The sequence below is a fragment of the Theobroma cacao genome, chromosome 4, assembly GCF_053813885.1.
Source record: "Theobroma cacao isolate CCN51 chromosome 4, ASM5381388v1, whole genome shotgun sequence".
NCBI lineage: Eukaryota > Viridiplantae > Streptophyta > Magnoliopsida > Malvales > Malvaceae > Theobroma > Theobroma cacao.
In genome coordinates this window covers 31,238,188-31,255,137 of record NC_142642.1, presented here as the reverse complement: position 1 = coordinate 31,255,137, position 16,950 = coordinate 31,238,188, and the positions used below count along the sequence as shown (strand labels likewise).

Below are 16,950 nucleotides of genomic sequence, written 5' to 3'. Positions count from 1 at the left end.
TCTCCTCTTATGTATTATCAGTTAAACCCTGTACCTCTCAATAGCTTCTCTAAAAATAATGGCGACAGAGTCGCATTTCCTGTGGGCCTAACTATATCGTATTTGGTTATTAAAATAACTTTATTAAATTTATATCTATACCTTACTATTAAAATCATATAAAAATAAACATTTTTGCCAAACAGTCGATCTCAAGCACTGGTCTAAAGTGGGTCGGGCCTACATGTCTAGGTGGATAATCCGGTCCATGGACATATCTAAACCATCCCTACACCTGAATTACGAAAATTTCCATTCGGCGCTTTTAAAATATTTAAATATTTAAAATGTTTAAAAATTTCCATTCGGCGCTCAGTAAAATTTATCCCTACACCGACTTTTCCATTCCGAGAGGCAAACCTCAACTGAAGGCAATAAAAATGAATACTAGATTTTTAGTTTTAAAATATTTAAGTATTGAATTTATACATTCAAAATCAGGTGGTATACTATTAAAAATTAAACATTCAGTAAATTTTTATTGAATTTACTTTCAAAATCATGTGGTTATGCTATTACTCAAAGTTTTTATCCAATTTTTAGCTTTGTAGCCATTTCAATAGTTTTGAAAATTTACAATGGTTTTATCTAATAAAACTTAAATGACAAATAAACTTCCACTTCCTCTTTTTTATTTTTTTTGAAAATTATCCTATAAATTGTTGTCAGAGTTTTCAAATTTTATAATCAATATTAAAAGATTGACACGTATCTCATTAAAACATATTTATGAAAATATTTAATAACAATATGTCAATTAATTGACAAATGGATATGAAAACTATGTAACTCGATTGGTAGAGTTTAAAAACTCTGATCTCAAGTGTATACTTGGCATTTTTGACAAATTTATTTTCCTAAAATAATTTTGTGATCTATGTTAAAGTATTTGGAGAAGTTGAAGGAGTTGAAGCGCCCAGCTGCAGAAATAAGAATCTGGAAAAATTTTATTCACTCACATGCTCTGTACAAATGACCAACAACACCTATTTATAGTTGGTTACAAGTATTACATAGAAAACTAATTCCTTAACGAACAGAGTAAAAATTAGCAACTCCTAATAACTGCAGTAACAACTAATAAATTACTGTACAAAGTTAAAACTAAAGCACGTGTCTTTAACTTGAAAACTTATTCTGCTCACGTGCCTATCTTTTCCTTTAACACTCCCCCTCAAGAGGTGTGTGAATGTTATGAACACACATCTTGTTAAATAGACTGTGGAACTGCTTTGGTTGCAAAGCTTTTGTAAACAAATCTGCTACTTGTTCATTACTTGATACATACATAGGCTTTATCATTCCTGCTACTACCTTTTCTCGGATAAAATGACAGTCAAGTTCAATGTGCTTCGTTCGTTCATGAAATATGGGATTTTTACAAATGTGAATGGCAGATTGGTTATCACAATATAACTTGACTGCACCTTTATGTTCAAAACCAAAATTTGCTAACAAGGAATGTATCCATATCACCTCACAGCAAACAGATGCCATTGAACGATATTCTGCTTCTGTTGAACTTCGTGCTACCACAGATTGCTTTTTAGACTTCCAACTCACCAATGAGTTGCCAATGAATACACTAAAACCTATTACAGATCTTCTAGTGTTAGGGCATCCAACCCAATCACTGTCAGAATAAGCTGTGATGCATAATTCTGAATCTGCTCTCATCAAGATCCCTTGTCTAGGTGCTAACTTCAAGTATTTCAACACTCTGTATGTTGCCATCATATGCACATGTCCAAGTTTATCCATAAATTGGGATAAAACTTGAATTGCATAAGTTATATCTGGCCTGGTAAAAGTCAGATATAACAATTTCCCAATCAGCTGTCGATATAGAGTAGGATCAACTAGTTTCTCCTCAGCTTCTACTTTTCTTAACTTATGATTGTAATATATAGGAGTTGAAGTTGGTTTAGTCCCCAACATACCATGTTCTTCAAGCAAATCCAATGTATATTTTCTTTGACATAAAGAAATACCTTCTGATGATCTTGCAATTTCCAGACCAAGGAAATATTTCAACTTACCAAGATCCTTCAATTTAAATTTCGAACTCAAATACTTCTTCACTTCATCAGCAACTTGTAAAGATGAGCTACCAATGATAATGTCAGCCACATAAACCAGTAGTGCCATAAAATCTCCATTAGTAGTTGTCATGGTAAACAAAGAATAATCAGACTTCGATTGACTGAAACCATATTGAATCAATGAAGCTGCAAATTTAGAATTCCACTGCCTAGAAGCTTGTTTAAGTCCATATAGTGACTTATGCAAATGACACACCATCTTAGTTCTTGGTGCACACTCCCCTTGAAAATGATAACCCTGAGGAAGATCCATATAAACTGTTTCTTCCAGATCTCCATTTAGAAAAGCATTGTTGATGTCCAACTGAGACAAAAACCAGTTCTTGGCTACTGCAAGTGCCAAAAATACCCTCACAGTGGTATGTTTTGCAACTGGACTGAAGGTTTCTTGATAGTCAAACCCTTCCACTTGACTATAACCTTTGGCTACCAAGCGTGCCTTATATCTCTCCATAATACCATCTGCATTCATTTTGATTTTATAAACCCATTTACACCCTAGCATGACAATTTTTAGGCAAAGGTACCACACTCCATGTACCATTATCTTCCAAGGCTTTAAATTCACTTTGCATTGCATCTCTCCATTGAGAATAATGTACAGCTTGGTGATAGAATTAAGGTTCAGGTATTTGAGATAATGAAGCAATAAAAATTTTGTGTTCATTGGAAAGCCTACTGCTGGACAAATATCTAGAAATAGTGTGTGCTGTAACAATATTACTCTGTGAAGAAAGATTATGATCATAAACCTCTAGATACTTTGGTGGATGTCTAATTCTACTGCTTCTCCTAAGTAATGATTCAGGAGGAATATTTGAATCAGTTTGTACAAGAATAACAGAATCAACATTAGGAGAAACAATAGGTACATTACCAGAAGACACATTGTCTGAAGATAATAAAGGAAAATGGGAATTAGTTTCAACATTATGAACTGGAAAAGATGATGAAGAAGGTTCAAATGATCTTGATTCAAATGATGAAGGACTATGAGAGGCAAAATTTTCATCAATAAAATCGAAGAATTGGAAATTAGATTCATGCAGATCAGGTGTTTGGGGAAATTCAAATGATTGAACAGAATCAGATTTGGACTTAAAGGGAAAAACATTCTCATGAAAAATCACATTTCTTGATATGAGGATCTTATGTGCATCAAGATCATAAACTTTATAACCCTTAATACCTACTGGATAACCAAGAAATACACACTTAGATGCTTTTTTATCAAACTTTTTCCTTGCACGTGTCAATGTGGAAGCAAAACATAAACACCCGAACACCTTAAAATAATCATATGAAGAAGTTTTATGGAAAAGAACTTCATAAGGTGTTCTGTTATGAATGACACTAGAAGGAATTCTGTTAATGATATGAGCTGCAGTAAGAATTGCATCTCCCTAGAACTTTGTAGGTAAACCTGACTGAAACAGCAATGATCGGGCTACTACAAGTAAAGTTTGATGTTTCCTTTCCACAACACCATTCTGTTGTGGTGTTTCAACACAGGATAACTGGTGCACAATACCTTTTGAAGCATAAAATTCAAGTGAATTGAATTCAAGGCCATTGTCAGATCTTATTTGCTTGATTGAAGTGTTGAATTGATTTTGAATCAAATTACAAAAAGAAGGAATGATTGACAAAGTATCTGATTTGGCTCTCATTAAAAAAATCCATGTAAATTTGTTGAAATCATCAACCACAATTAAGAAATAATGATGTCCTCCTGTTGTACATGTAGTATAAGGCCCCTATATATCTACATGTACTATTTCAAAAGAAAATTTAGTATTTGGAACATGTTTCGGGAAAGTTAGCCTTTTTTGTTTAGCCAAATGACAAACTTCACACAAAAAATCCCGCTCACAAGAAATTATAGGAAATTGTTTATGAAGCAATTTTATTTTGTCAACAGGCAAATGACCAAGTCTGTAATGCCACAGATCAAAAATCTTAGAATCTATTTTACAAGTATTAATGGAAGAAGTAAATGGAATCTTTACAATCTTATCAAAACTAAACTGCTTAAGGTATTGTGCATCTTGATTATTTTGCATGAAGTAAAGCCCTGATGAAACTTCAGCAACCCCAGTCACAGTCCATGTGTTGAGGTCCTGAATCACACAACATAAATCAGTAAAAAATATGAAATGATATTTAGACTTTGTGAGTTGACTAACCGAAATAAGGTTGAACTTGAAATCAGGAACATGAAGAACATTATGAAGAGTTAACAAAAGGATTTAGCTTAACTGCTCCTATATGTGTGACAACAACTTTAGCATTATTTGGGAAATGAACAAACACATTACTCACTGACTTATATGACACAAAATTATCAAGGGAACATGAAATATGATCTGATGCACCTGTGTCCACTATCCAAGAATTGTGTTTAATCATGACATTGTCTACAAAGCATTGACTATTTGAATGTTGATACAAGGTATTGGAACAATGATGATCAGAAATAATACCTGCAAGAGCTGAATTAACCAAAGAATGCCTAGTCTGCTGAGTGTTTGAGAAATTACCACCAACACTGTCAGAATCGTTCTCTTTGATGAGTGCAAGTAGTTTTTGAAACTGATTCCTTGTAAAAGACATCTGGGACATAGTGTTGGATCCTAAGCTTTCTTCTTGATCATTTTGAGTATCATTAGTAGCTGAGACACTGTTGACTGATGAACTCCCAGAATTTTTTTTCTTAAAACTATCTTTATTCTTATTAAACTTAAAATCCTCTGGAAATCCGATCAACCTAAAACATTTTTCCTTAAGATGACCTTTTTTCCCACAATGACTACACAACATATCAGATTTTCCTTTCTTCTTTCCATCAGCAGTTGCCACCATAGCAGATGACTCTGACAAAGGCTGTGATTGAATTAGTAGCTTCCTTTGTGCTTCTTCCCTTAAAATCAAGTTATATGCCTTATTCAGAGTTGGAAAAGGCTCCATAATGATTATCTGAGATCTCAAGGCTGCATAAGACTCATTGAGTCCATTGAGAAATCGAAAAACCATGTCTTTTTGGTATTGATCAACATATTTCTTGCAACAATTCTGAGTACAGCCTCCACAAGCACAATGTGGCATAGGACGATAGTTTCTAAGTTCCTCCCAAAGACTATTCAACTCAGAAAAATACATGTCAACTGATTTAGTCCCTTGTGTAAGATTACAAAGAGAAAACTGCAGATTACAAATGCGAGTATCATCTGGTTGTTCAAACCTTTGCGGCAAAGTACTCCAAATCTCAACAGCAGAGTCCATGTAAAAAATCGTTGAGGCAATAGATGGTGTAATTGACTCTAGGAGCCAAGCCACTATCAAATTATTACAACGTTTCCAAGGTACATACATCTTATCTGTAATTCTTGGTTTTTCATTTTGGTGTAATGTATCATTTTGGTTCCAAGTTGTTTGGCGTTTAGATCGTTTTGGGTTTCAAACTCATATTCGAGTTCATCATACATGTGTGTGTAATTCAAAAGTCGAGTCAAATTTAGGTTATTTTGCTTAATTTGTATTATATTTATTATTTTTAATTAAATTGAATTTCAAAATAAGAAAAGAATAAAATTTACGTTGAATATAATTTATTTTTATTGTGAACCTTTCTGCCATATTTTGAGCTTGGTTCTTGTGAAATATATTTGGTGCACGTTCATACTTTATTTTGTTGACAATTTGTTGCTATTCAGAGATAGAATTAATGAACAACAGATATAATTAAACTATTTACCTCTTTTTTGTTATATTTTTTATTGTCCTTGAACTTATTTGCATAGCTTTTCACTTGATTATTTTGTATATTGTTTTAATCATAAATTTTCATTCAGGGTAGGCTACCGATGGATCTCAAGATTAGTTGGCCTTGCTTGTTATGCTTTGCTTCTTATGCCTGGTTTTCTTCAAGGTATCCTTCTATTATTGATTGGTTATATCTTCTGCATGAACTTGTATACCTGTTGTTAGTCATTTTCCTCTCTTTTTCTTTTTATGTGAAAATACAGGAGGTTCTGGTTAAAGTGAAAGTTGAGCAACAGATTGACTCTTCTAAATCATCTAAGAAGCCAAAAAAAAAAAAAGAAGAAAAGAAAAGAAAAGAAAAAGAATAATAAGAAGTAACAAAAAAGGAGAAGGAAAAGAAGGTGTTGGAAACTTGGAAACGAATTCTCATATATGTAGCATATTACACAATGGTTTTCTGTTTTTAACATTATTGAATGTATAAATCGTCCTTTAGCATTTAAAAGAACAAACGTAGGGTTCAATTGTTATGATATTAGAGAAAATGATCACAAACACTCAACTTGTCTTTATTGGCGTAGCTAGGAATTTTCTTGAGTAGGTTCAATAAACTAATATCATAATATCATTCGCAATGTAAAAATATAATAATATGAAATTTTCTATGCATAACTTTTATATATAGTGATAATATAATTTTCAAAGGTAAGATACAAGCAGCAAAAAGAGAATGTTCAATATAAACTGCCTTATAACATTTGCTATACTTCTTTATGGAAAAATTTATGTGGTTAACTAGGTTCCTTGCACAAATAAGCCTTTCGCACTTTATATGGTCATAAGGATGATATATCAAAATTTCAGTATGCGTCTCTGATCTGCCGAAAGATTTTCTAACTCGATAGGGCCTTTCTTTGAACATTGTTGAGTATTATTTTAATGACTAGTTCTTTGCCTAAATTTGGTTTTTTAAAATGTTGATTTCCTTTGAAATGTCCATCTATTAGCTAAACAAAAGAAAGACAATTTAAATAAAATTTAGAAGCAATCTAATTGTAGCATGAAATTGTGAACTTTGAATAATTAAATGAGATAATGTCCATATTTATCACTCTAAATTAAATGGAAGGAATATTTTGTTAACTTTTGATCATTTTTGAACCAAATTAAAAGTATAATGTTGAAATTGCATTTATTAAAATGGGTGGTCAATTTGGTCCATATCTTTAAGAAGTGTGGTAAAGTTGAAACTTATTCCTAATTAAATTATAAATTAGCAATAATCAGTAGTGGAGCTGCAGCCAAGTCAATGAATCTTGAAAGAACTTGGAAAAAGTACATCATAGTTTAGGAAAAGTTTTAGATTGATCCTATTGAAAAGGAAATACAAATAATTTTTATTAAGGATTATATGGTTGTTATGTTCTTTGAAACTATATATTGATCCCTCAATATTTCTTTTCCAGTGGGACATTCTAGAATTGTTCCTAAACTGTCGTATATGTTTTTAAAAGCATTTTCAATTTTCAATGGGGTCAAGTGACCCCACTGACTTGGCTGTAGCTCTACTGCCACTTGTCTTGGTTCTCCCACTAATTGAATTCTTGGGGATGCATACTCGTGTGTGATAAAAGTTGCAGTCCAGTTTGTGAAGATTGTGATGGTGCAGCTCTTTGCCCAGGAATGAATGACATCTGCACTAGGTTCCCTTCATACTTAGGAAGTTTAGAGATTAATTATGTGGTGGAATGAAAGAGAAAAATAAGTATTATGTGGTGGGAAACAGAAATATAAGTTTAGCTATGTCAGTTCATGTTTGCCAGGAAAACTGTCCCGTAGGCCGCTTTCAAATATCTTCAGAATATGATTTGTTAAGCATAAATTTTTAATCTTCTGCAGTTGCATATTGTTATTTTTTCTCAAGTCAAGTGCACCGGAGTATTGTTTATTGAGATCAACCGAGGAATAGGTATGTGAATATGTGGCACAGGTAGTTATATTCTCCCCAATATTGTATGAACTTGCTTGTCATGTATCGTAAATTAATGCTTCTTTTTCTCATTTGATGATGATTTGACAGATTGGATCTGTACTTACCAACAAATCGTAATGGCCCAAAGCCAGTTGTGGTGTTTGTGACTGGTGGAGCCTGGATAATTGGGTGAGTGACATGAGATTGCTGCATATGTATCATCCTTATTTTAATGCACCGCTGTTTTATTTATCATTTTTATTTAGTTTGGTAATGTGCAATTGTACCCTGATCCGGAAGTGACAATACAAATTTAGCCATGGCAAAGCTTTGCTAAGTAGTATTGCCATAGCCATGGCAAGCATTGGTTGGAGAAGAGGGCGGAGCTCTGGTGCTAAAATTGTCTGATACTGGTTTGAGGAAAGTGAATAATAGGTTTCTTTGAGTATGAGGGAGGTTTTGTTATTACTAAGTTGTATATTATTTGTTAATAAAGAAGGAAGGACTTGAGAACCATTGGAGAAAGGGGAACAAAGATAGAGATTATAGTGTGGAAGGATGAGTGTGAACTCAATCTAGCTTTTGTAGCTTATGACCCGTAAATCCTAACATAAAGAAGAAATACAAAATACAGCCGTAGGGTTTCCCTAATATTTCATAAGGTGGTTCTGCATCAGTTTGTCAATTCTTTTAGTTGTCAGTGCATGTGGTCTGTGCTGAGGAATTAGATAATTATAGATTGAGATATGCTGTGATATGAGGTATCTATAAAACTAAAGAAAATTTCGGGCTGAAATTGCTCACTCACAGGGCTTGAATGATCAAACAGTGTCTAACACTAACGACAACTTTCGTCTCTGGCTGACCATAAAAATGTATGTTTGAAGTGTATAACATCTTTCATATTTTTTTCTTATGTTAAGTCTCTGTACTTTTCTGCTGATTTAGGTACAAGGCTTGGGGTTCCCTTCTGGGACTACAATTGGCAGAAAGAGATATCATAGTAGCATGCGTTGATTACAGGTATTAATTCGGTTAATGCTGTGACATGGTGCTGTGTTCATGTTCGTCTATGATGCTACATGCTAGTGAACATTTTAAGGGTCAAAATAAGTACTTATAATTTCATTCTATGGAATGCCCTACCCAAAGAAAGGTTTTGTCCCTATGCTCCATGCAATTTCCCTCACCTGTTATTAACTGACCCACGTATTTTCATAAAATATTATTATATTCAAGATGCCTGTCTGTTTTCTTCTATCACTGATTGTCTTTACTTGATATTTCTATGTAGAAACTTTCCCCAGGGAACCATTAGTGATATGGTGAAAGATGTATCTCAGGGGATCTCATTCGTTTGCAATATCATTGGGGAATATGGAGGTGATCCTAACAGGTGACTGATTGATTCCTTTATTTGTGCTCGCCTCTCCCATTTCCATATTATGTCAATTGACTCCTTTATGATTATTTTTGAGTAGAATCTATTTAATGGGGCAGTCAGCCGGTGCACATGTTTCTGCTTGTGTTCTCTTGGAGCAAGCAATCAGAGAATCTAGAGGAGAGAACACCAGCTGGAGTGTCTCTCAGATAAAAGCTTATTTCGGTTTATCTGGAGGGTAAACTTTTATGTGCTCTTTATCACGAGTCTTTCACTTATCTATTTTTTGGTCATAATTAGTATGCAGCAGCAACAGGATTAATGATCTGCAAGGATCTTCATTATGAGCAGGGATGGAGCCAGGTTTAGAAGTGAGAGAGGAGGGGGGGGCGCAAAAAACATTAAGTTAAGTTTTGTTTTCTGGAAGAATTCTAGTTAAGAAAAATAATTAAATAGAAATAATTTATTATTATTTAATTAATTTTATTTTGAAAAATAATAAATTAGTTTAGAGTTTATTGGCAAAAAAGTTCTTGTCTTATTGTATTTAAAGCTATTCAAATCATATCTATAATAAAATTTTATGAAATGGGATGATCGATTTAGTAATTGGTACATATTGTCCCCCCCACAAAGAAATTTAATTGTAATTTCATCATTTCTAAAATTTTAACCGATAGAACTATAGTTATATACCCCTCCCCCTCAAAAAAAAAAAAAAAAAGAACTATAGTTTTATGGAAAAAACCAAATAAACCTTGTAAAAAACAAAACAAAAATATTTTGTTTTCTCAGCAACAAAACTAAAAATGTATATTGAAAAAGTCAAAACCAATTATATAAAAATGCGTACAGTTTGCTTGCTACTTGTCAATATGGTTGTCAGAAAGAAGTGTAACTTAGTTATCACGCACTAACTTTTTGCCTCGTGAAAGAAAGACAGCATCATTTGAAATTAGGTAAAATTGAATTTGACATAATGCTAACAACTAAGTTCTTATTGGATTTGACTCCTTGAAGTTTATTGGTAAATATCTTTGTTTACTTTCAATACCATCAGATGCCAGGTTTGAATGCCCATTGACATAATGCTAACAACTAAGTTCTTATTGGATTTGACTCCTTGAAGTTTATTGGTAAATATCTTTGTTTACTTTCACACTGCATGTACTTGTTAAAAGAAGGGCAAGTTAGACATCCAGGTGATGAGTAGGTACCTGCTCTTGTTTAGTCCCAGTACTATATTTTTATTTTGGAATCATAAGGGGTATTATGTAATAATGATTTGTAATTGGAATAATTCTGTTAGATAGTGCGCTCTCTACTGAAGGTATGGTGATGAAGAACAGATATCATACTGCTTGAAATGTATCTGTTTCCCAATTTACCGTCCCTTTCAAACGCAGTTTATAACTTTAATTTCTAGATTGTAGAGGTAAATAGTATTGAAAGTTGTGAAATGGAGTCATGAACTACTGCAAATTTTCTCAAAAATTGAGGCATTCTTTCCTGATATTGACATTTCTGTGCAGTATAAACTTTGTAGATGCTCTGAAAGGGGTAGGGGCTGACGCAGAGCTAATCCTATATGAAGGAAAATCTCATACAGATTTGTTTTTACAGGTTAGTGATCAGTACTATCTTTTTGTTGTCATTAAAGGTTTAATTTACTTGTCCTACTGCAGTCTGTCATCCAGTGTGTACTTTTATGATATGCAACTAAATGAAAATCACTTTCACATATCACCTTCATTAGTGTGCCTGATGTGGGGTCCTTTTAATCTACATATATGCTGGGCTGACTATGTTGAACTTGGGTTAAGTTGAACATAAGATTTTAATTATTTTCCTGAAGATCTTTGAGAGTTGAGCTCAAACTGCATGAAGCTTTACTTGGAAATAGTAAAGTAAATTATTCTTTGTGATAGTATTAACAACTCATTTCATTTGAATTTATGAAAATGTTTTGGTTCTGCTCTGGAAAGAAAAAGGAGAAAGAAGAATGAATTTTGTGCGTTATAAGTTTCAAGGTCTTGACTTCTCTTCATGAACTATAGAAACTTATTCTGACATTTTAGATTCCTTTTACAACAACTGCAGTCCTCACTATTGATATCGGGTCATCTTTCTACCAAATGACCAGGCTTCAACATTTTTCTTAGTGTAGCTTTTTGGTTTTTGTTGGATGTTGCAAATTGAACCAAACTACTCTTTTTCATGGAATTCTTTTTTTTTTTTTTGTGATTTTCTAATTTAACTATGTTTAAGGATTAATCCCCGAAGGTTGGCTTGTGAACTAGGTAAGTATGTTACACAATTTTTATTGTGTTGTAATGTGTGAATCGAGCATACACTGTTTCAATGCTTCATGAAATTGTCTGAGAAAATGTTACAATTCACCAAACAATGTTCTTCGCCACTGCATTGGTATGGCATTGAAGAAGGCTTCCCTGCAATCCAGTTCCTTGAGCAATTAAATTGGTAATAAATTTATTTATATGGCATTGAGAAACCCTTGTATCCTCCACTAAAGTTGAGTACTGCTATGCAGGATCCTTTAAGAGGTGGAAAGGACGATCTATTTGACCATCTGGTTGCTGTGATACATGCTGGTGATGAGGAAGCTCTTGCCAAGGATGCTTTGGCACCTCCAAGAAAACGCCTTGTGCCTGAGATTTTGTTAAGTTTGGCTCGTCAGATCAGCCCCTTCTAGTCCTTTTTCTGTTTCTCAACATGGAGGTCCATTTCTTGATGATGTCTATGGCATCTTCAGTTCTTCCTCTACATACCTATAGTTGTCTAGTGTGACCATCTTCTTTCTAGCATTCATTGGTTGCTTTAGTCCTTTTAGATATTATAGGAGGATGAACAATTTTCTAGAATCATAGGTGTTACCCCAGCGAGTAAATGCATGAGCTCCTGCAGTAGAGGCATCAGCCATATAATAGTGCGTTGCTCCTTTAAATTAGGCTAAGTTGGTAGTTCTAAGGATGTCCAATGCCAAACTAGTGCATGGGTCATATATTCTGTACTATATACATATGATAAGCAATCAGATCATCAAATTTTGTGGATACGGCATGTAAGATTCAAGATTGCGACGTGGGTGAGATGTATGTTTCAAAGTTTTGATGAAACATTTTGTTTTATCCTTTTTAGTTTTTAAATGAAATAATAAAAATCTAAATCTTTGAACCTAACAGGTAGTAATAAATCTCCATTTAATAAAACTTTTTTTATATTCTTACTTTACCCTTCAATAATTCATGAAATTAGAGGTACAAATTATATATATATATATTCTGTTTGATTTAATTTTTCTCTTGGTTATTTATTTTATTTACTTATTTTCATTCTAATTTGGTTTAATGAAATAAATGTTTTTGTTGATTAGAAATAATTTAAAATATTGTCAAATAATTCCTCCTACAGCACTTATGCAATAAGTTTGTGAAAAAAATAAATTTAATTTTTTTTTTTTAACACTTTAAAAATAGTTATACTCGGACAGTACTTCCAGCTGGATCAAACAAAGTCATGAGTGGGCAATTTTGGACGCGTGCATGGACAAGGGTAGTCAACCAAGTCAGGCATTATATTATTGCCTCGTGGAAGTAATGCCTTTCTCCGTTCAAATTTGGGCGGCTCAAATGCCTTTGATCAAAATTGTAAGCATTCCAGAAAACAAATAGGCTAGAAGGATAAAGAAATGAAAATCTCTGTGCCCGCAATCAGTGGGTTTCTTTACTTTGACTTTGGAAAAATCGACGTCAATTTTCCATCGGCACTACTTTGGTCATTGACTTAGTCAACCTGGCTGGTTGAAAAGATCATTGTTGGTGTAAGTAAGTAATTTTATTAACAACACAATATGTCTCAATCATTTGTTTTTACAGGACTATCGAATAACCCAAAATAATCAGTTAAAATAATACAAACATGGGTAGTATCTCTTTCTTTCTTTCTTTCTTTAAATTTGGGAGCATTTAGTAGGAATATCATAAATGTATAAGAAAAAAAATGCCAGGCACTTGCTCTCCAACGAGCCAAGTGTGAATCCATCCGTGTTTCCTAGTCAATATTGATGGTTGGGTCCGGGGGGCTTCTCTGCGCTTTCTCTTTGATACCATTCAGAAAGGACAACCCTTCTCCTAATAATAGAAACTATATTATAAAGTCTAGAGAAAATCTTCCACTCCCTCCCTCTCCGATGAATGCACTATAAATATCGGTAAACAGGTGGTGAATATCACGCCAAGACAACATTAATTCAACTTCCAAACATGAGGGCCTTGCTTACACTCTTCCTTCTTTTGTCCGCCCTTCTCTTCTCCGCCTCTTCTATTGCTGCTCAAAGTATTGGTAAGATGCTAAGTGCACTAGTTTTATTTTCTCGCCTGTATTACTTAATTGTTTTAGATTTAAGTTAATCTTGAAACAAACAAACATTAGATTAATTTTTTTTATAAAAATTCTTGTATTTATTACGAAATTCAACAGAAATGAACTTTTAGGATAACATGAAAATCATCTTCATCTTCTTTAATATTCTCATAACATTTGTAGGTTCTAAAGGTGGTGGGGGAAGTGGAAGTGGAACCCCTGTAACAGGGAACAGACCTCCAGCAGCAGTACCATGCCGTGGCAGACCATTTACTTCTTGCATCCCAAAGCCCCCAAAGAAGTGTAATTCTCCTTTCCAGGGTGATTGCCCATAACCTAAATAAAGTATAAAAGCATCCACGCTGAAAGAATGAAGAACAATAACTGAGCTCCATAATAATGTCTTGTCTGTTTTCTTTCTACTTGTTATTTTGGGAGTAAATATCCAAGAATAGTGTAATTGATTTGCCCCCGGTTTTAAATTTGGAAAATAAAGGTCAGGCATAAAATGTCTCCAATTATCTCCTCTTATGTATTATCAGTTAAACCCTGTACCTCTCAATAGCTTCTCTAAAAATAATGGCGAACCCTGTTTACTCCAGAGTCGCATTTCCTGTGGGCCTAACTACATCGTATTTGGTTATTAAAATAACTTTATTAAATTTATATCTATACCTTACTATTAAAATCAAATAAAAATAAACAATTTTGCCAAACAGTCGATCTCAAGCACTGGTCTAAAGCGGGTCGGGCCTACATGTCTAGGTGGATAATCCGGTCCATGGACATATCTAAACCATCCCTACACCTGAATTACAAAAATTTCCATTCGGAGCTTTTAAAATATTTAAATATTTAAAATGTTTAAAAATTTCCTTTCGGCGCTCAGTAAAATTTATCCCTACACCGACTTTTCCATTCCGAGAGGCAAACCTCAACTGAAGGCAATAAAAATGAATGCTAAATTTTTAGTTTTAAAACATTTAAGTATTGAATTTATACATTCAAAATCAGGTGGTATACTATTAAAAATTAAACATTCAGTAAATTTTTATTGAATTTACTTTCAAAATCATGTGGTTACGCTATTACTTAAAGTTTTTATCCAATTTTTAGCTTTGTAGCCATTTCAATAGTTTTGAAATTTTACAATGGTTTTATCTAATAAAACTTAAATGACAAATAAACTTCCACTTCCTCTTTTTTTTTTTTTTTGAAAATTATCCTATAAATTGTTGTCAGAGTTTTCAAATTTTATAATCAATATTAAAAGATTGACACGTATCTCATTAAAACATATTTATGAAAATATTTAATAACAATATATCAATTAATTGACAAATGGATATGAAAACTATGTAACTCGATTGGTAGAGTTTAAAAACTCTGATCTCAAGTGTATACTTGGCATTTTTGACAAATTTATTTTCCTAAAATAATTTTGTGATCTATGTTAAAGAATCTGGAGAAGTTGAAGGAGTTGAAGTGCCCAGCTGCAAAAATAAGAATCTGGAAAAATTTTATTCACTCACATGCTCTGTACAAATGACCAACAACCCCTATTTATAGTTGGTTACAAGTATTACACAGAAAACTAATTCCTTAACGAACAGAGTAAAAGTTAGCAACTCCTAATAACTGTAGTAACAACTAATAAATTACTGTACAAAGTTAAAACTAAAGCACGTGTCTTTAACTTGAAAACTTATTCTGCTCACGTGCCTATCTTCTCCTTTAACACTCCCCTTCAAGAGGTGTGTGAATGTTATGAACACACATCTTGTTAAGTCGACTGTGGAACTGCTTTGGTTGCAACGCTTTTGTAAACAAATCTGCTACTTGTTCATTACTTGATACATACATAGGCTTTATCATTCCTGCTACTACCTTTTCTCGGATAAAATGGCAGTCAAGTTCAATGTGCTTCGTTCGTTCATGAAATATGGGATTTCTACAAATGTGAATGGCAGATTGGTTATCACAATATAACTTGACTGCACCTTTATGTTCAAAACCAAAATCTACTAACAAGGAATGTATCCATATCACCTCACAGCAAACAAATGCCATTGAACGATATTCTGCTTCTGTTGAACTTCGTGCTACCACGGATTGCTTTTTAGACTTCCAACTCACCAATGAGTTGCCAATGAATACACTAAAACCTGTTACAGATCGTCTAGTGTCAGGGCATCCAGCCCAATCACTGTCAGAATAAGCTGTGATGCATAATTTTGAATCTGCCCTCATCAAGATCCCTTGTCCAGGTGTTAACTTGAAGTACTTCAATACTCTGTATGTTGCCATCATATGCACATGTCCAGGTTTATCCATAAATTGGGATAAAACTTGAACTGCATAAGTTATATCTGGCCTGGTAAATGTCAGATATAACAATTTCCCAATCAGCTGTCGATATATAGTAGGATCAACTAGTTTCTCCTCAGCTTCTACTTTTCTTAACTTATGATTGTAATCTATAGGAGTTGAAGTTGGTTTAGTCCCCAACATACCATGTTCTTCAAGCAAATCCAATGTATATTTCCTTTGACATAAAGAAATACCTTCTGATGATCTTGCAATTTCCAGACCAAGAAAATATTTCAACTTACCAAGATCCTTCAATTTAAATTTCGAACTCAAATACTTCTTCACTTCATCAGCAGCTTGTAAAGATGAGCTACCAATGATAATGTCAGCCACATAAACCAGTAGTGCAACAAAATCTCCATTAGCAGTTGTCATGGTAAACAAGGAATAATCAGACTTCGATTGACTGAAACCATCTTGAATCAATGAAGCTGCAAATTTAGAATTCCACTACCTAGAAGCTTGTTTAAGTCCATATAGTGACTTATGCAAATGACACACCATCTTAGTTCTTGGTGCACACTCCCCTTGAAAATGATAACCTTGAGGAAGATCCATATAAACTGTTTATTCCAAGTTTCCATTTAGAAAAGCATTGTTGATGTCCAACTGAGACAAAAACCAGTTCTTGGCTACTGCAAGTGCCAAAAATACCCTCACAGTGGTATGTTTTGCAATTGGACTGAAGGTTTCTTGATAGTCAAACCCTTCCACTTGACTATAACCTTTGGCTACCAAGCATGCCTTATATCTCTCCATAATACCATCTGCATTCATTTTGATTTTATAAACCCATTTACACCCTAGCATGACAATTTTTAGGCAAAGGTACCACACTCCATGTACCATTATCTTCCAAGGCTTTAAATTCACTTTGCATTGCATCTCTCCATTGAGAATAATGTACAGCTTGGTGATAGAATTAAGGTTCAGGTATTTAA

The 16,950-nt window shown here is 33.5% G+C and overlaps 1 protein-coding gene, 1 long non-coding RNA gene and 1 pseudogene across 3 annotated transcripts; 2 read left to right on the top strand and 1 right to left on the bottom strand.

Annotated features, from left to right (window-relative positions):
• Positions 1–2,758: 2,758 nt before the first annotated feature.
• Positions 2,759–5,423, bottom strand: LOC148763296 (uncharacterized). Its single transcript, XM_088805773.1, has 4 exons — positions 4,625–5,423; positions 4,464–4,525; positions 4,151–4,261; positions 2,759–3,427 (listed from the first exon to the last, which is right to left on the bottom strand). Exons 1-4 carry the CDS (start codon positions 5,421–5,423, stop codon positions 2,759–2,761), a joined length of 1,641 nt encoding a protein of 546 aa, XP_088661899.1.
• A 23-nt stretch (positions 5,424–5,446) lies between these two features.
• On the top strand, positions 5,447–12,332 carry LOC148763295 (isoprenylcysteine alpha-carbonyl methylesterase ICME-like; annotated as a pseudogene). The gene is made up of 10 exons (XR_016025938.1): positions 5,447–5,451; positions 5,942–6,069; positions 7,803–7,872; positions 7,984–8,064; positions 8,824–8,898; positions 9,170–9,271; positions 9,357–9,627; positions 10,277–10,323; positions 10,789–10,879; positions 11,808–12,332. The product of XR_016025938.1 is annotated as an isoprenylcysteine alpha-carbonyl methylesterase ICME-like (transcript).
• Positions 12,333–13,455: 1,123 nt separating this feature from the next.
• Positions 13,456–14,264, top strand: LOC148763294 (uncharacterized). Its single transcript, XR_016026011.1, has 2 exons — positions 13,456–13,618; positions 13,823–14,264. It is a non-coding gene; the product is annotated as an uncharacterized LOC148763294 (long non-coding RNA).
• The last annotated feature ends 2,686 nt before the right edge of the window (positions 14,265–16,950 follow it).

Excerpts from the sequence above, each read along its gene's own strand:
- LOC148763296 (XM_088805773.1), bottom strand. The coding sequence starts at position 5,423 with ATGGACTCTGCTGTTGAGATTTGGAGTACTTTGCCGCAAAGGTTTGAA. Across the intron at positions 4,262-4,463 it reads ATTTTGTGTCATATAAGTCA|GACCTCAACACATGGACTGT; the intron begins GTGAGTAATGTG and ends TGTGTGATTCAG. Across the intron at positions 3,428-4,150 it reads AGTTTAGTTTTGATAAGATT|GTGTTCGGGTGTTTATGTTT; the intron begins GTAAAGATTCCA and ends GATTATTTTAAG.